We start from the raw sequence: 21,034 nt of genomic DNA, 5'->3' as shown, positions 1-21,034 counted from the left end.
TATATCGCTTGAAATTGCAAATTAAGTTTAAACTGAATATTAATTGTGTCCTAACCTCCAATAAATAATAATCTCTTAAGTGTTATCTCTCAGAAACAATATATAAATATAGTAACACCGAATTTCATGGGACAATATCAAATAAAGCATTAATAAATATTTTAATCAAGAAACATACTTATAGAAAGCAATTAAATTAACATCTAAGCTAGAGTGAAATATTCATAGAGAACAAAAATTGGAAATAATTTTCAATATAAGACAAAGATAAAATTACACAGAGAATAAAATAAAGTCATTTAAAAAGAAATGTTATACTTCTATGAGTGCTTCACTAAGTACCTCTACAGAATTGCCCCCTCCAGAAATGTTTATAATGGACTATACATTGCTATAGGACTTTAAGGTTATTTCTCAAACTATATACTAATTACAAGATTAGTCAATTTAAATGTTCGTAGACATCTCTTACGTCGACAATAGTCTTTTAGCTTACCGAACATTGACAACAACATTACACTAAATTCAAATGAATATTAATACAAACAAACATATAACAAACATGATGCTAATTCAATAAATACTTATTTACATGTGCAAGTGCATTGTCACCAGATATATGTTTTCATGCGTAACATATGTAGCTATACCTGTCATTTAGGTGTCTACAGGAGTGTAATATTTCCTGAGCTGTGTGATGTTATAATTTCCCACTATTTGTTTAGTTTCAATATCTGTCAGTTCATAGCAATTATTACGTATTATATCAGTAATCATATATGGTCCGTCGAATAGTAGGAAAATTTTTCTTGTGATGTATTTCCAAAATTGGCTAACAGGGTTGGTCCTCTTGAGTACCAATTCTCCGCAAACGAAATTCATTTTATATGCAACCTTCTGATATCTCTTGCGAAGTTCTGGAGAGGACCTCAATTTAGCTGCGACTAAAGCTTCGGTTTCCTTCCTTATTTCTTCCAGTTCATTTTTCTCCTGTTCAGGATCTTCGTCTTGAGGTTTCAGTAGCATAGCTGGTGGAATGAGCAAAAACTGTTTTCCCGTGAGAGCTACATACGGAGTGACACTGGTGGAACTGTGTATCGTGTTATTCAGAACACACTCTATAAAAGGTAACTTACACATCCAACTCTGTTGTGCGTCGTGGCAAAATGTTCGTAGCATGTTTCCCAACGTACGCATTTGCCTTTCAACAGGGTTACTTTGAGGGTGTCTCACTGAGAACATGGTGGGTATGATCCGCAATTACTTTAGCCCTTCTTGCCAAAATTGACTTATAAATTGTGTGGCATGATCAGAAATAATTACTTCCGGGTGACCTACTTCTGCTACAAATTGCTTGACCTTTTGGAACACTATTTTGCTAGTGGCACGGACTATTGGGTACAACTTGGTGTATTTGGTAAACAGATCTACCATTACAATAACATACTTTACACCTGCCGTCGATCTAGGCAAGGGTCCCAATACATCCACGGATAACAATTTTAGAGGTCTCTCAGGAATGATAGGCTGTAATTCTCCCTCAAGGTTCTGTTGTGCATGTTTCGCCTTTTGACATAAGTCGCACGATTTTGTGATTACTACTACTGCCTTGTGCAGGTTCGAAGAATACAACTGTCTACTTAAAGACTGAGTCAATTTCTTTGAACCAATATGACCACAGTTCAAATGAGTCTCCCAGTATTTATGTTTCCTTTCGGAATCACAGGTTTCCACTGTTCTTCAAACCTGGATTTTAATTTAGTTTGACAGAATAATACTCCCTTGTTGGAAACACAGTATTTATCATGGAGTTTGTGTGTGATTTCTGAGTTCTCTAATTTAGCTATTACAGTTTTACAAAATTCATCTTTGTGTTGTAACTGAGCTAAATTTTCTAAAACATTTCTGATAGTTACATTTTTTTTAATCTGTTGGGTTACTAAATTTGCTACCAAAAACTCTTTTGAATTCTTCTTCGGTGGAACCTCATCGGATAAAACATCGGGTACTCGGCTAAGGAAATCAGCGACTATATTTTCTTTGCCTTTAATATGGCATATTTCAAGGTCAAATTCTTGCATAAGCAAGCACCATCGAGTTATCCTACTCCCAAAAATGTTACCTGTTTTCAAACACATCAGAGCTTGATGGTCGGTTAGTAGTCTGATTTGTTCTCCCAGAAGAAGGTCTCTAAACTTCTGTAATGCCCATATTATAGCTAGTGTCTCTTTCTCGGTGACTGTATAATTTGACTCTGGTGTGTTTAACGTCCTGCTTGCCATCGCAACTGTACGCTCTACTCCGTTATCGTCTGTATGAGCCAGTTTTTTTGCCTAACGCATACTCGGAGGCATCAGTATACAACAAAAATCCTTTACCAAACATGGGGTGATACATAACTCGTTCTTCGAAAAATATCCTTTTGAGGCCTTCAAACGCTGCTTTCTCCTCTTCGTCCCATTTCCATATCTTGTCCTTTTTTAGCAAGTTGAAGAACGGCACAGCAATTTTGGCTACCTGGTCGCTATAATTGCGATAGAAGCCTATGACTCCCAGAAATTTTCGCAATTGTTTTATGTTCTTCGGTGTAGGAAAGTTGGTGATACTATGTAGTTTTTCAGGTGCGGTGTGAATCCCTGTTGGAGTCAAAATATGACCTAGAAATGGAAGTTCTTGTCGGCAAAACACAGTTTTTTTTAGCTTCACTGTCATGCCTGCGTCACGTAATTTAGTCAGCACAATACTGATGTGTTCGAGATGTTCTTTGTAAGTGGATGATGTAATTAAAATGTTGTCTACATATGCACGTGCGAATCCCTTGCACTCTGGTCCTTGTGTTTTATCTAGGCAACGAGTAAATTCCGCCACGGCATTACACAAGCCGTAAGGCATGACCTGGAATACAAATTGGTAGTTCTTAAATAGAAACGAAGTGTATTTCCTGGAGCTTTCTTCTAACGGTATTTGCCAGTAACCTGCTGACAAATCCAGGGTGGTTAAAAATTTAACACCATGGTACGAGCAAAGAATGTCATTCGTGGATCTAGGACTTTCCCTGTCTCGAACGGTGATTTTATTTATCTCTCTAGCATCCAGACATAAACGCACGGTTCCATCCTTCTTTCTCACACAAAGAATGGCGTTAGTGAAAGGACTAGGTGCTCGTTTTACTACATTCCAGTCCAACATTAACTACAAATATTCCTCTGCCTCGTTCAAAAATTTTGCCTGAATCGGATAAGACTTTTTATGGAAAGGATCACTGGGTTTAACTTCAATGCTAGCCTGATATAGTTTGTTTAAAACAGGTTTTTCTGAGAACAAATTCTGATAGTTTTTTAACACCTGAAGAAGTTATTCCTCCCAGAATCATCAACCTTCGTAACACCATTCACAGCATTAATTAAATCTGATTCTGTTGCCACCAAATCTATTACATTATTCGTACATATTTTTAAGTAGGTTTCCTCCTTGTGAATTAATGAAACACACTTTTCGGAAACTTCCCAATGTTCCGCAGTTTTAGGATTTTCCGCATCATCCATGGCGGTTATCATCCATCCAGCGAAGTCTAAAACTACATTATAGCTGCTTAGGAAATCAACACTTAAAATAACTGGTTTTGCTAATCCCTTTACAATCAAAACATTTGCGTACTTGTTTTTACCTAATCCTTCTACTTCTAACAAGGTCTGTTGGTTAATAATGGGGCTAGGCCTTCACGTGACTCCCAGAATCTTCAAGCTTGGTACTGGCATTCGCGGTAATGTCACACCTGTGCTCTCTATCATTTCTACGCAATCCTCACTTATGCAGGATATTTCAGCTCCGCTATCCAACAAAACTGGAACTTTTACTCCGTTTAATGTTAATAGAATTTCCGGACATAGAGCTTGTTTAGACTGGATTTTAGTTTCCTTTGGCTCATTTAGTAAAAACTCACGCTCATTCTCCTTGATCATTATCGTGTTTACATGTATGGGTATTAATGTGTCTTGGCTGTAATTGTGTGCATAAGTGTTTTTAATTTTAGCCCCGGCAACATTATCATTAGGGAGTGATGTTCCGCCATCCCCGATTAGTTTACCGTATTATTTCTTAATCCTTTAAATTGTTTAGGAACCGAACTTGCAACTCCATTATCTGTACTTTGCGGAATCACGAAAGTATTATTTCCTCCTTGGCTTTCCTCTGTTACTCCGTTTGCCTGCACGAGCGACCATTTTGTGTTGCCGTTTTCGTGGCTGGGTGCGATAAAATATGCATTGTTTACTCCTTGTCGTGCCTCGTGACTTGCAATAGTGAAACTCTTCCCTTTTCCTGATGGTACGAAAGTTCGTGCGTCGACAGGATACTGACTTTCGGAACTGTTGGTGTTGGCTGTCGGCTGTTCTTTCGTGATTTGATTCTTGCGCGTATACTCTCGAGCTACAGCTGCCCCTTCCTGACATTTATCCCCAAATCGCGGTTCGTCTTCTCGGCGGTCCTGTCGTTTTTAATTTTTACGCCGGTAATTCTGGTAGTTTGTGTGAATACTATTATATCGGCGACCTCTGTAGCCGTGGTGATACCAGTTTTGTTAACAACTGTCTACATTTAACGTATGAACTAGCGTTGATTTTAGGACATTACCATGTTCACCGTTTCGGTTACGCCAGTTGTTGTACAGTGGCGCGGACGGGTTCGTGTTCTTACGTTCTTGACTTTCTTTGTGTGTGGCCGTTCTATCGAGTTTCACTAGTCAGTCGTAGGTCAAGAGTTGTTCCTTAAAATCCACTATGTTATTATAGTGTCGACCTGTGATTTGAAGTTGATAATTAGTAGGCAGTTGTGATATAATCATTGCAATGAACTCCTCGTCCTCCATTCTGCAGTCTAAATAGCGAATTCGATCATACATCTCACTGATATGTGATTCTAGGTTCTGGAATTTGCGATTTTCAAATTTTTCGGAATTTATTTGTATCCTTAAATTACTCTGGATTCGGGTACTCCAAAATTGTTGAAAAAACAATCTTTGAAACGAATCGTACTCGTGTACGGAGTCTTGCAATAATTCCCACCAAAAATAGGCAGTGTTCTTCAAACAGTGGCTAACGCATTTAAGTTTCTCCGTATTTGAAAGATTGAATGTTTTGCAATATTCTTCAAATTATTTAAGAAAACGTTTTGGATTTTCTGTTCTTTTTCCTGCGTAAGTCGGCACATCATCTAGCCATTTCCTAGCCGGGTGGTGTAATGTTAGTACCGGATCAGTAGACATAGGTATCGCATTATGGCTTGTGTGGTTTTGTTCTCTATCGTTTATTAATGAATTGTTTATATGGGCATTTTTCCTATCTGGATGACACACACTAGTTGAGTTGGTGGTTATGGTAGGAGGAAAGTTTGTAGTTGGTCTGGTTTCCTTTTCCATCTCTCCTACCCTAGATTCTACTATATCCAACCTTCCTGCTAAATTTTCATGCACTCTGCAAACCTTATCATTCGTTGTTTTACCGAATAATTCTAATGTTTCGATACGTGTTCGCATACTGGAAAATTTCCGTTCCATTTCCTGTTGAGTTTCCGTCAGATTGTTTATAATTTCTGTCGTTTCTTCGGATATCTTGCCTAATGTGGTGTGAAGGAATGGAACTAGTCCGTCTAATCTATCATCATTTTCCCGTTCTATCCGTTCCCATTCCAGTTTTTCCTCTCGTTCCTTCTGTTCCCGTTCTAGTTCTTTCTGTTCCCGTTATAGTTCTTTCTGGTCAGTAGGTGTCGTGACATGATTTTGGTATGTATGCTCAAGCAGTGGTAACTTTAAATTAGTGTGAAATGGCCATGCTCTTGTGATTTATGTAGCTTAAATTATCCTGAGGTTAAGGTTCTATGTTCTATATTCTAAATTCCTGTTTCGGCCGCCACTTTTAGAAAATTTGATTTTGGTTGTCCTGTGTCTGCTTAATTGCTTTGGAATTAATCAGCTGTTTGAAGCATGACTGCTGCAACATATCCGAACCGTGACGCGACACCCCCAGGATTAATATTCTCATTTTTATGATAGCCTTAAGTATTGGTTACCTTGACTGGCCGTGCTTGTACAAGAACGTACTTTTTTTATTCATTGCTGTTGACGGTAAATAGTTGCTCTATTTTTATTACCTGGCTATGGCCGTTGGATCGGACAGACCATAAGCATGAGCACCCTGTTTGAATCTCCTCACAAGGAGCAGTTATATATGTGTATATATATATGTGTGTATATATATTATCCTTACCTTCTTTTGTCAGGCTTTGCAGCACAGTAGTTATAGTAGCGGTTAATAAGCTGAAGGACCATAATTCAAAACTCACAGTGGAAAATATGTTTGCCTTTTTTTTTTTTTAATTACTGGTTTATACAAATTTTACTTTAAGCTATGAAGGATATAGGAGTACCTTCATATAAGTAATTTATATAAGTACATTTGCAGCTAAATTATCAATTTTTTTTGGTCCATAAAATGTGTTATTCTCAACTAAATAATTTTGTTCTCTATGTGTCATACTATCAACGAGCAGAATTTAATCTGTGCCGTAAATATGTGATATTTTCAACTGTTGTTGTAAAATAAGTGTTTATATAAAAAGTTAATAATTTCTTTATTTCAATTCTTTTTCAAGTAGTAAATGTTATATTAAATCAGTTTTTAATGTAGATTTAAATTCTGTATGCTGAATTCGAAACTTCACGAGTTAGTAATGTCCATGGTGATTTCAATTGATTAATATAAGTGAGGTTATGTTCCGGAATAAATAATTTGTTTGCATTATTCATTATTACATTTTTATTTCATAAATAATTGAAAATATTAAATTATCATAATCTTTCTGCATATTTGTTTTAATATTAAATACTGAGTATTTGTTTAAATAATTTTTGTTACAATAAATTTCAAAATAGTTCAGTGTCTTAAATCAAAAAGATGTATAACTTTTAGCCCACGTACGTAAGTGCACACACTTTTTGTTATACAAATGTAACATTTTAGTCTTCCTTGTTTGATAATGTATTGCACATGGACTTTCCAAGCCAAGGACTGTCACCCCCTTCCTCTCAACCACCACTTACAGCCTTATTATGGTAACTATTGATGAAATTTTGCACACTTCCCAAAATTACTGTTAGCTTTTATTTAAAATAAAATTAAAATTAAAATAAAGGTAAAGTAGATCCCAGTCTACAAAAGACGTCAAATAAATAACCATCCTACATTCCCACCTCTTAAAAAATAATTTTGGTTCTTATGAAATTTTGCACACTTAATATTCAATAAAGGACAAAAATACTGCCATTGTTTACTATTAGAAAAACTACTCCCTCCATTTGTTAATGTTTCTGAAATAAAAACATTACATTTTTGTTTTCTAACTACTATAAAAAAACAATTTAAGCTGTGTAAAGCCCGGGCAATACCGGTTACTTCAAATTATTGTATACATAGATATAATTAATTTTGTATCTACTGTGCTGTAAACTTATTTTTTGTTACATAAGATGTGTAACCAAAATTTAGTTATTGGTTATAACTATTGATATAAAAATGATTTAGTGTATTGTATCAAAAGAAGAGAAAATAAATATAACTCATATGATTTTTTTAACTTTACGTGTCCAGCTAACAAAATTGTAGTCTTACATGTAAGCAACACTCTTGTGTTTAGGGACCATTAGTTTATTATGCTTATTTGACTGACAATAACAAGTTCAGATGTGAAGGAAAGAAGCGAACTACATAGTACCTACTTCATCTTCCATCTGGTTCGTTAGTTGAAGAGGGGGTGAAAGGGGCAGTCCCCATTGTTGCAGGCAGAGAATGGCCGTAAAGGTCTTCACCCACGCATATGCTTAAAGGGTTTCATTGGAGCTTTACACAACACACCACACTAGAGTTCAGTTAGGACACTTACAAGCCTATAACAACGCAGACAGCACAACACCACATCACGGTCTGACTGTGGGGGGTTCTCTCCACCGCACACGCAGTACCTTATTAAAACTGAGTAATTCACAACAAATACACCTTAAGCTACACTTCAGGCCAGTGTGCCCAATCACCCCGCCCGTTGATCCAAGAGATTCTACAAGAGTGCGGGGTGTGTCTTGGAATGAAGTGCACAGAACCCATTGTAGAAACTCAGGTTTCTAATCTCACACGACCCCCCCGCCCCCAAAATCTTGTGTCTCCCGACCGTCATGCAAGACAACATTCACGCATGGATATCCAGTATATTTCCAATACCATCTACCATCTGTGATGGGATTTATAACTTACTGACAAATTGAGACATTGAGAAACACACAAACAGCAAATTAAGTATTACATTATATTTTAAATAAACGCTTAAATATTTAATATTAATCAAGGCAAAACTCAATAACAAGTGCAAAAATATTGACCGGTTAAAGTATAAATAAATAAATAAATCTGGAACTAAAGTCTTCTCGCAAGAAGCCCAGTCTCAAAAGCATCATTTTTGTGAAAAGATTTTGTACACACAAAAAAACTTTTTGTTGGACAATGTTTCAGCTTTCATTTGGTTCACATCTCATTAACAAAAAAATTTATGTAGGATAATTGCAGTCATTTGTGTTTTTAAATAACTTTTAACACCAAAGTTGTGATTGTCATAGCTGCATTAAAAGTACAAAATGAAAATTGAGTTACTTTAATGTTAAAAAGCTAGCCAAACACATCAAGATATGAAAAATTGTTATTTTACCATATTTGTACGAAGTATTGACAAAACAATATTTTCGGACCGAGGCATAAAATTCGTGAGTGAAGCTATTAGCTTCAAGGAAGAAATTTACAAGCAGCATCTAAAGTGTCAGCCTACAAATAATTTCCGACTGTTGCGAGTTTTTAAGGAAGGATAGCCTACAGCTTTCTGAACTGTAGTGTGTAAAAAAATTTCAAAATATATTTTTAAATAAATCGTCCCCCATATGCCAGAACCACGAATGTGCATTTTACAAGTTTTGAGATATTTAGATTTGAAACTTTAAACCCACTTTAAAATTAGGAAATATAAATCTGATGTAATGTGTTTATTCACGTGATACAGTGAAAAACTAAACAAATATAATAAGTATTTCGTTGAATGTTAATAATGTATTCTACCCTGACATTTAAAATTTTTAAAAATTAAGTATGACACATTCGTGCTTTTGGCATATAAAATCCAATTAAAAGACAAAATTTTAATTTTAAACATAAATATATTCAACAACTTTATTGGTTGGTTATCATTATCAGCACTTTAAAAGTGTTTATTCAGCACACAGTATGAAAACACTTGGAATAAAATAAATTCAGAATGGAAAACAATGGGTTCAGGTATAAATTCTATCAATATTCCTCAAAGCACTCTAAAAAAATCACATCAGTACAACTTAACAATACAATCTGAAAACGAAAAACCATAGAGTTTTAGAATATTATGAAATATAAATTTCAATACTACTTAACAATACAAACTGAAAATGAAAAAAAACACGACATTTAGTGCCGGTAGTAAATCACATCAACTCTTCATCTGGCTCATCATTGTCTGGTTCTGGAAGTGCATCACGTACACCTTCACTAGTTTTCTATGGTCGGTAATATGCATGATGTTCTCTTGGAATTATGAACTTGGCACACATTGTACATAGATCTTTGTACTTGGGCGCAGAGATAGAGAATGTCTCGTTGTGTGCCTTTGTGACTCCTTGTGTTTTTGAAAGCGGTCCTGCTGTCCTATTTATTTGTATTGCCTGAAAAGGTTAGTTGAAATCATTTTTAAAGAACAGTGATTGAGGTTACTCTTTCTCATAATGTAGCCAACATATGGATCTGGTGGGAATTTTCGGAACTCTTTTTGAGTCTGTTTTAAAGCCAAGAAAATCGTCGTGCAACATTGTTCTTACTACAACTGGGCGAGGATTATTCCTGTTTGTTCAAATTATCTGCGCCCACCCTTCAGGAACATAAACAGGAAAATTCTTGGATTTCTTTTCTATCTTCGAATGTATTGAATCACACTCCATTTCAGTATGTCCTATTTCGAAGACTTTATGATCAATTGTTTTGAGCCCTGGATGAGTCTGACAAGGTGTCATGCACATTGATATAAAAATTACATTCTTTTGCTGTCCACCACAACTATCCGACATTATTTGAACTTCTTCGATGTTCTGTTGACTCATTATATAATCATAAACGCAACTTGCAATTTCAATAGCTCCTCGCTTGCCTTCAATTTCATTCCAAAAATAACATGTTCCGTCTTGATTTCCCAAGTTGCAAAATGTAAGGTTATACACTGCTAACTTTCGTAAGTAAAATATTTGCCCACACGGTCCTTTGGGAGTATTTAAAACAGCCTGCAAATCAAAGTTAAAGGCCTAAATATGTTGATCATCTTTTGCAGCTAATTTGTCTGTGTTGCGTTCTTGGCGGGCCATTTCTGCTTTTCTTTTATGTCTATCATGCTCTTCTGTTTCCTTTTGCTTATCTCCATCTGTAAGTGAATCATAAGCCAGGCATTTGCGGCATTGGTCTTTCTTTGGGGGGGGGGGGGGGGGGGGGGGGGGGGGGAGAACCCAAATTATACTCATTAAAAATTGCTCTATACTTAGCAAGGGACATAGAAGATAACTTATTATCTCTGCATTCTGCCTGGAATTCAGGGTGCATTATGGAAATATTCAAACTGGAATCTAAATGCTTTTTTGTGCTCTTCTGTCTGCAGTAATGGGATTCAACACAAGGATAACACAAAATATGCTTTCGGATACGGTTCTCGTCTTCTTCCGAAAACTTATTATGAGGGGTATGTTTACATATTGCATTTTCTTCGAAATGCCAAAATCGCGAATGTGCCACATTCGTGATTTTAGCTAAAGAATAATTTAATATTTCAAGACAATTTCACGAATGTACCACATTCACTACTTTGGCATAACAAAAAATGCAAATACGTGTATTCCACTTTCGTGTAAAAAGAACTTGCAATTATTGCTACAGTAATAGAGATACAACATTCGTGTTTATGGCAAAACATAGATATTTAAAAATACTTTCTACCTGTGTACATATAAAAAAAAGTGATTTTTGCACATTCGTGGTTCTGGCATAAGGGGGACGATTATCTAATTATAACTGTGCCTATTTTATAAAAAAATTTAATATTTTTATTCAATTTTATTTTGCAATACATTTTTAGTATATGTATGTGTGTTTTTGTTCGTTTTTATGTTTAGTTAATGTTTTATGTGGTGGTGAAAGTTTCATGGCCACCAAGTGTCTGTGTGGCTGTTGCTGTCCAAATACATTTATTTTTACTCCAGAATTATTATTCTCCTTTTTTATGACAGAGAAAAAGATATGCGCACGTGAAAATTAATTGTACTGCAATATATCAAAGATGATCAAGATACATTGCAACTTAAAAGAAAAAATTATTTTAACGCTGTCTTGTGGACGGTCAAGTATATTTACTCGATTTGGCTCTTTGTTTTGTTAAAAGTGCCTGCTTGAATTGGGCATGGTGTGCGAAATCAGGCCGACCTTTGTTTTCGTGAGCTGTTTTTAAGAACAATTATCTCTGTCTCTACTTGGATTTGTACGGTACACAGCTAGTTAGTAACCTGTGTATTGAGTAGCGTGTACGAAGCAGATAGCGTGATGCATGTTTTTTGTGTTTGGCAGTGCCAGGGGCTGGCCATAGAGGGACGCGTTCTGCCACAGAGCCTGACTCAGGAGGTGAGTCACCCGGCTCTTCTAGTGTCCAGTTCCACGCTGCCGGCCGCTAGTCACTAGCAGAGTTCGCTAGCCAGACAATTGGGCTTATTGGAGATACTCAACAATAGTATCAAATATAATTATGTCGTGTTGCTGGATTACGAACACGGTGAGCGGTGACTCCCAGCAGTGCCGCGATGCTCCCAAGGTTACGATGGCAGTCGTTGGTACCCCATTGCCTCCCAGGTTGTGGGGCAAAGGACAGCACCACAACCAGTCCTGAGCACAGGCAAAAATTCTCAACCCGTCCAGAAGGCTAACCCAGATCATTTAGTGTACAAATCTCTAAGCACATGCATTTATCAAAATTTTGGTTCCATTAATTTTTGTGTGAATTTACAGTCAAACCTCATTAATACGAATCCGCTAAGTACGAAATTCCCGTTTATGCGAAGTACTTTCACAGTCCCGGAAAATAAAGTATGATTTCCTATGTTATTCAGTACTTTTATTTATTTTATTTATTTATTTATTATCTTCCTGATTTATACACTCACAAGGTGAAATAGGAGTTGTCAATTGATTACAATATTATAAATGATAAAAATCATAACAAACAATATAATAAACATCACACAAAGTATAAAAAGGACATATTATGTAAAAGCTAATAAATATAAAACAAAAATACACAATAAAGTAATAAAATTGACAAGACAATTAATAAGTATCTATACATATATCACAATTATGAGAAGATATTAGGTATTCATCCACACTGTAATAGGCTTTCTTAATAAGAAATTGTTTTAAACTTTCTTTGAAAACTGGAAATTTATTTATTTTAAAAGATAATTGAAGATCTTTAGGAAGTTTGTTTATTAATTTTGCTGCTGAAAAATAAGGATTCTTTTCATATAATGTTGTTCGATGAGATTTAAAATATATATCAGCCTTTTTTCGAGTGTTATAAAAGTGGATATCATTATTATGGGGAAACTTAATGTTTGTTAACCCAAAAATTATTGTTTGATATATATATAAACTTGGCACAGTAAGAATTTTTAGGTATTCAAAATGGGGTTTACATGTAATTGATATGTAATTTAATACGAAATACGGTTAATATGAATTACGAAGTTGTTTTGATCCCTCAAGTAGCTGTTAACGTGTATAAGTAAACGGTTAATACGAATTTCACCACCGAAGTCTAAAGTAAATCGTCTTCATAACCGTCAATGTAAACAAACGTTTCTCCAAAGATACATGTATGTATCCTAGAGCGCAAAATGGCCGAAAAACAAGATGAAAAGTTCAACTCTAGTGGCGATGTTAGTAACTAAACTAGAAAAGATGCCATGTTGTAAACGGAAAATGAAAAGGAAAGAACTCTATACCTTATTAATATTAGTCGTCGGAAGTGTACATACGTAGAAGTTTAAACACTCAATGGAAATAGTTCTGATATTTCCATTGTTCACGCACGTGTATCTTAACCTCAATTTTGAGTGTTGGTTTAGTCAGGGGTGCCCAGAAGGGGGAAGCCTACATTTCACAAAGGGTTGAGGACCAACCCGAACATGCCCGAAGACTTAACCTTCGGTCAACTTCGGGACTTTGTTTTTCTTTTAACAAGACGCGCGGGAATTTTGATTAGTGAAGGCCCACCGCCCATACTTAAGGACAGAGGCTATTCCTATCTTGCAGAATCTCGTCACTGTTCAACTATGTAACAGAACTTAACTGAATTCAACATGTTTCAGGATAATTATATTTAGTGTTGTATCTATAGCATGTTTCAATTTTTTTTCATGGAAAATTCAAAATCATCTTTATATATTTACAGCTTAAAATTTTATTTTCTTTCCGGGAGGGTGCCAGGCTAACTTATGCAGCTGTTTGGTGGGTCGTCGGCCCCACCTTTGTTCACTAGGATCGTGGCGGTGGTTGGATTACTAACTAGAGAAGTCGTATCACACTCCTCAGGCAGCATGGTTGGCTGATGCCTAACTTAGGTAAGGGAAATCACTGTCAATTTGTTCTCGCATTTATTGGCATGCTATGCATTGCGGTGTTACACTATGCGTTATACCTTATACTTTACTCTGACAAAAGTTTCTGATTGCTTCGTTATGTGCTTACGTTACATCTAACAGCAGTCTTATTGGGGATTTGCATGGAGTCGGCCATACCCGTATGTTTTTGAATTACGACTCGAACAGGCTCTACGAGCCGTGAATCTACAAGTGCTTTAATGTCTTTGTTTGTGCCAGCAGACATATGCACGGCTACATTAAATTAAAACGCTTACCTCTGGAGTCAGCGAGTTCCATAATTGTCGACCCTGCGGCGTGGTCACGTGGCAGGGTTAAATCTAAGGCGGTTGGGATAAGCCCGGCTCCGCAAAGATGACCCAGGGATGTGTGGGTAACGAGAGAAAAAAGATTTAGAGGTGAGAAAGTCTATAAAACATTTACCACAATATTTCAAGACATGTGTGTGAAAATGCTGAGAGTTAATATTGTGGTCATTCACTAAAAACTGGTTTCATTATATTTGTGAGGTTCATACTATTAAGTAAATTATATAAACAATTATTTTATGCACAAATTACTACATTATGTTTCTCACCATAAAAGTAATTGTCCATAAAGATACATTCTGAGGTTGTTTAAAACAATAGCATGTTATGAGACTTTGTAGTGTCACCTGATGGTATAATGTAAAGAGGAAATATTACTGTGTAAGCTCTGTGTTGGTAATGCTCAGTATAGAAATTCAGTAATGTATGAGACATTTGCAGCCTAGATTGTCACTAAAGAATATTTTTTTTAATGAAAAAAATATATATATATTAAATTTTTTTTTGTGTCCACAGTAATCTCTTTCCATTGTATTATTTTAAGCGTAACGTTCCTGTATAAAAAATCCTATCATTGTAGCTTTCCTAATTGTTCGTTGGTTTACTTGATATGTACCAACACTTATTCGTTGGTTTACTTGATATGTACCAACACAGTGGGTGAATGTATCTTGAAAGCGATACCACATAAAAGGTTACATGTTGCATTTAAATTTATATGTTCACTTTATAAAAAAAATTCATTTATGTGCTGTGGAATGAAAAAAACGAAGACACATTGAATATTTAAACACTAATATTTTAAAGGCATAAAATCTTGCACTTTCTTTCTTGTACATACTAATAACTACAATGTGTTTTAAAGATAACTGACATGTCAAAAGGTAAAATTATTTATTATGAACGTTCAGCAAAAATCTTTACACTTTTCTTTCCTTTAAATGACAGCATTATTTTTTCCATATGAATCACCCAAGTTTGGTAAGTTTTGAAGATAGACAATCATGAAATATAAGGTTGTAAAAAATACTCTTTATTTCTCCAAAAAAAAAATTTATTTCACTTTCTTAGTTACTATCAATTAACTGGCAATGAAATAAAATTCTAAGTGAAATAAAAAACCACTATTATAACAAAAATTCACAAAATAATTCATTTTCATTGAATGTCCAAAGAATTTAATCTACAAGAAAATGTTCTAATGTCTTCACATGCCAGCATTAAACAGAAAATAATTCTTCCTTTCTATGGAGTGTCTAAGGAGTTTAATGTTTCAGCTCATTTTCTAATTTCCTTACATACCTGCAACAAACAGAAACAATTACAAGTACTGAGAATGTAGAGAATAAGTCATATAAATGGCAATCTGGAGACAAAGTCTATAACAGAAACTGTAGAGCAATAAAGTAATACATAGTATTTAACAGAAACTATATAGCAGAAAAATAATATTCATGGCAACATGATACACACCAGATGGTCAACACATTTCATTTGGTAAGTATATGTATAATTTGATAAGCTCAATAGTTTTGGTAGGCCTATCTTATTTAAATGTATACTGTTCTTCATGTATTCACAGCTTTCAATATTTTTTTTTTGTTTTTAATATTTGTCAAACATTCAGTTACATAAAAAATTGGAAATATTGTATACCTACATCACAAAGAGTGTTTGGTGATTTAATGCAATGGCAAAATTAGCACCTACACACATTAATTTAAAAAAAAAAAAACTACTACTGCTTATAAATACAAGTGGTAACAATAGTTAACAGCACTTAGCTCTTAATGTTTCTCAGGTAGATGTATAGAATATAAACGTGTGGTGATTGTAGTAGTGACTGCATTTTGCGATACTGTATGCTGCAACACTAAGTGAGATTAATGGCAGAACAGTAAATATTTTTTGTGTAAACTTAAGACAAGCAGCCAGAAAAGTAGGTGGTTTATTTTTATGATTTTATAAAATGTTATAGTAATTAAGTAGTAGTGTTTTGTGTTCATTGTAATTTTATAGTTTATCAGATTTTTTTGCAAACAAGAAAATAAAAATTACAAAATACCTTTTGCTTCCTGAAATGCTTTGGAATCATTTTGTAAGACAGCACTGTGTTACATCAAGCAGTCTACCAATAGTTTTATAGTTTTAACATTCATGATTGCGATATCGCAAACGCCGCCATGTGCAAGTCCCTGCTGTGCTTGCAAAAAGCTTGCTTCAATAAAAACAAGGGCCTCATAATCAGATTTTGTCACATATGGAGTTATGTGATTCTTGCTGCAAGTATTGCTCTCTTGGGTAATGACTGAAAAACATATCAGGAAGTAAAAAAAAAAAAAAGTTATAATTTTTACTCTTCTTACTTTTGTTGATTAAAACAAACTTAATAAAATCTCGCGCAGTTTTAAAAATGATAAACAACTTAAAGTACCTCAACATTCTCTTGGGAAATATTTCGATACATGTCAGGATGTGAAAAAAAGTTTTTCAGAATTTTTTTCTTTATTCATTTAAAAGCCGCAAAACAATATAATTACTCTGCATTTTATTTGCTGTTAGGAGAGAGGTGGGTAATAATCTTACGTTGTGGCTTTTCCACAAACTAAAAAAAAATTTGACAAAAACTTTTTTTGACACTAGTCATAGCCCTGAATTTATCCTGAAAACAGACTTTAAATTTCTACAGGTTAGCAAGTAATCAAAGTTTAAAGCTTACATTATAATACCTGTGCATTCACACATACCTGTACGTTCTTAAAGTACAAACACTGGAAAAAAAACTTTTGGACGGAGGACATTCATATGCTTCTGTTACATCAGATATATATCTTGAGAAATAATAATGAAATGTAATATATCTTCAGTATGGTGTTCTATTATACTAGTACAGGTAGGGCTTGTTCTTAAGTATAGAATATGATACCACAGGTAAAATATATACTGTAGTAGGTATGTTCTAAATCTAGAATAAGCATGGCCATAGCATAAAATACGTTACCAGAAAGCTAGTTTAATACACAAACATATTTTGTGTAAAACAAGCATTAGAATACTCCCCAACTAAAACCCCCATATAATCATGCTAGTCACATAATAATGCAGATATGGTAATGACATAAATGTGCCATGTTAATGTAAAATGTTTATATTGTGATACATACTTGTCCCGAAAGTGAAATTGGTAAAAGTTCCGTATAAAATATTCAAATTCATCCCTTGATCCAGAAGGCATGATCTTGTATACATTGTTCCTGTGGTACATTTTGCTTGATGTTTTGATTTGGTACATTGAAAGAACATGGGCATACTAACTTGTGTTATTACAATTTATATGTGAATGTAAAACAGTTACAAAAGAAATTATTTCAGAACACCTGAGATAATTTGTTTGTCTTGTGATGTTCTAGTATTTGTTATGTCCATACTCTTTCGACGTAACAAATTAAAACAGCAAGCATCTTGTACCACAAAACCAAGGGATCAATTTGGACACGTGATACGATAAAATTACGTCAACCTAGGCTAAACTTTAAAACCTGTAGAGAGAAAATATGAACTAAATGATGATACATATCTCTTAATTTACACGAAAATCTGAAAGTTAGTTAAAGTTCAGTATCGCATATCCAAGTTTTTCACTTGATCCCGAGGTACATGATGCTTGCTGTTTTAATTTAGTGCGTTGAAAGATCCTGAACATAACGAATACTTGTAATATAACAGTGAATAATAATCTTAAGATTATTACTAAATATGCACTTTCTTTCTATGAATTAAACACTTAACCTCACAATTATTATTAATAAGTGTTTTTTATATCCACCAACATGGCCGTGCTGTTATGAAAATAAAAACAAAGTCACGAAGTTGGCCGAAGGTGAAGTCTTCGGGCATGTTCGGGTTGGTCCTCAACCCTTTGTGAAACGTAGGCTTCCCTAATGGAAATAGTTCTGATATTTCCATTGTTCACGCACGTGTATCTTAACCTCAATTTTGAGTGTTGGTTTTGTCAGGGGTGCCCACAAGGGGGGGGTAACGACGCAAACTGCGTCATTAAAATTTCAGGGAGGGGGGGGGGGGGGGGGGGTTAAAAGACGAGAAAAATGTATATATTATTTACATAATTATAGCTTCTAATGTGAAAATATGTTTCTGGTGCTTTGATAACTGAAAGGGATCTTGTAAATCAAATTGGCAACCCCGCACTTTCCTCAACAAAAGCAGTTTGGCATCTGTCGGTTCAGGATGGAAATATTACCTGATATGACCAAAATTATTATTAGAAAATCAGTTTTAATTAATGCAAAATCTGATAAAATATAATACTAAAAAGTATAATATTATAAAATAATTGAGTAAATCACTGAGAAAATGGCATAAAAAATTTCGGGGGGGGGGGGGGGGGGGGCACATCATTAGGATGGGGGGGTGAGTCATAGTGTTTGGGGGGGTGGGCACCTCTGGTTTTGTAATATGACTGCGAAATGTAAACGCAACGAACTTACATTGCAAGTTAAAGTTAAAATTATCGAAGAAGTAGACAATGGAGAGAGAATGAAAACTGAAATTGTGAGAGAATTTAACATCCTGCAATCGTCGTCGTCGACAATATTAAAAAATCGTGAAAATATTGAATCGGCTTTTGCGAGTTCGTGCAGATTATCAAAAAGAAAAAGAATGCGAGGCCCAAAACATCAAGAAATGAAAGCTACCTTGTTGCAGTGGTTTTAAGAAATGTGTGCAGCAAACTTGCCAATTTCTGGACCTATGATTCAGAAGAAGGCAGATTACCTAGCATTGAGGTTAAGAATTTCAGACTTCAAGTTCAGCAATGGTTGGCTAAAACGGTTTAAGGATCGCAACAATCTTGTTGGCAAAACTATGTGTAGGGAGTCGGAAGCAGTAGATATGACCAAAGTTAAATGTGGTAAACAATGCCTATAAGAAAAAGATAGTGCAAACCAGAATTAATACTTTTTTTTAAACCAAATGTTTGTATTATGATTTATTCTGTAAGTGTTGCATTGTGTTTGTTTTCTTCAGTGTTTACATATTGTCATGCATGTAGTGAAGCCAGCTTATACTACCAACGGTGTGTATAATTTTCTTTTTAATTCTAAATATAGGCATTTAAAGTTCAATCAATTTTTTTTGTCATGATATCCCAATAGTTTGGTTAATACAAACCCTCGTTATTACAAAGTGCTAAAATATGGTCCCTTCAGGTTTGTAATCATGAGGTTTGACTGTAATTGTTTTTCTCTCAATTATGTGTATTATGTACTTTGTGAAAAATATTGTTTTGTTTTGAAACTAATTACTGGTAGCACAATTACCAAAGTTCACCAAGCGTCGGATGACGCTGACTTCTTATTGACCACTGACCGTCCTGGTTGCCACCGGGAACCCTTGATTTCTAACTGGGTATGTCCATACTGGTTAACAAATTGAAGTGATTCTTTATGAACAAAACAGCTCGTTCACCGCGTTGCATGTTAGAAGAGGTTCCTGTGCGGGCCAAGGACACAGCCAGGCCTCAGGCTGCATGTAGCCTGGGCCTCTCTCGCCAGCATCCTTTATGAGCACCATGGTGCCAACTGCAAGGGTGCTTGTTCGCGCTGCCACCGCTTTCACAGTCGAAGGATTCGTCATCAATACAGACGGTTTAGCTTGAGGTGAAACAGATATGGTTCACACACCAGTCCAGGAGGACCCAAAACTAGAAAGTGACCGGGTTTTAAGGCAGAGACATCATTCGGATCTTTGCATAGAGCACAAATGAGCATGAGTCAAGAATGGTTTCCACTTGTGTCATGAGAAGATACAGCTCCTCTCTTTATCTGGAGAGATTTGTCCTGTTTTGCACCTGCCTCCCGATGGCCTGCGAAGTGTGGGGCTGACGGAGACTGAATCCAGGTTACCCACGTGTGTTGAAACAGTGCTGTGCAAACAAATCATGTGTATCCCTATTTGGCTTGAAGGGTTCTAGTCCGACCACTAAGCAACTGAAACCAGCAAAATTATCTCCAGTTTGGCTGTAAGTGTCACCCTCGACAAGACAAGAAACTGCGAAAGAAGGCTGTGAAAGCTTCTGTAGTAAGGGTGCGTTCACAAAGAAAGCTGGTTGCAAGCACTTGCTAACAAGCGCCGACAAGCGCTGACCGGCGCGAGAAAAAGTTTTAATGGTATCAAGTGTGTGTGTTCAGAGAGAAAGCTTGTTCCGACTTACAAGCGCCTGCTACAAGCGCTGAACGGCAAGCAAGAACCTGTTGATACTTGTTTTTCGGCGCTTGCAGCATTCAGTCGCTGACAAATACTTGTACAGTCAACATGGATGTCTATGAAATTATTTCACAAGTGTTTAGAAGAGGACCTATTTGGGACAAACGTCTCAAACAACATGCGAATAGAGTGTACGTAGAGAAGTGTTGGAAGGATATAACTTTGGAAATGAACATTGAAGGTAAGCAAATTTATTTTTGACACTTGAATTTGTTATTTTAAGGAATACTACTGCACAAATAGTTTACTTTTGACCATAGGTATACTACAGGATTTTTGATACAAATTTTAAAATTTTTATATGAATAATTAATACTAGTTTTACAAGAAAAATGTTTAAAGTTATAAGTGTACATACTATTTAAAATAGGGATGGGATTTTCGAATCTTGGATTCGTCGAATATACTGAATCATATGGATTCGAGGATTCGTTCCTACGAGGTGGGATTCGAGGTGGGTTTTTAAGAGTTTTAGGTAGTAATTGAAAATTGTAGTGTTGGGTGAAGTACAAAAATTTCAAACCGAACTCTTACGTTCGGTTTGGTTCGGTTCGGTTCGGTTCCAAACCTCTTAAAATATATTCGAAAAACCGAACGTTCGTTTAAAAAAAAATTACGTTTTTCTAATTTTCTA

At 35.4% G+C, this 21,034-nt stretch overlaps 1 protein-coding gene across 1 annotated transcript in view; it reads left to right on the top strand.

The window, feature by feature from the left end:
* LOC134535751 (probable phosphorylase b kinase regulatory subunit alpha) overlaps positions 1 to 21,034 on the top strand; it is a 582,726-nt gene that overhangs the window by 513,456 nt on the left and 48,236 nt on the right. Inside the window, exon 22 of the mRNA XM_063374982.1 lies at positions 11,721 to 11,774. Coding sequence (XP_063231052.1) covers positions 11,721 to 11,774 — 54 coding nt within the window. The remainder of the gene's footprint in view (positions 1 to 11,720; positions 11,775 to 21,034) is intronic.

The sequence above is a fragment of the Bacillus rossius genome, chromosome 10 (assembly GCF_032445375.1).
Source record: "Bacillus rossius redtenbacheri isolate Brsri chromosome 10, Brsri_v3, whole genome shotgun sequence".
Taxonomy (NCBI): domain Eukaryota; kingdom Metazoa; phylum Arthropoda; class Insecta; order Phasmatodea; family Bacillidae; genus Bacillus; species Bacillus rossius.
The sequence above is the reverse complement of the archived record's forward strand: the minus strand, read 5'-3'. Positions and strand labels throughout refer to the sequence as shown.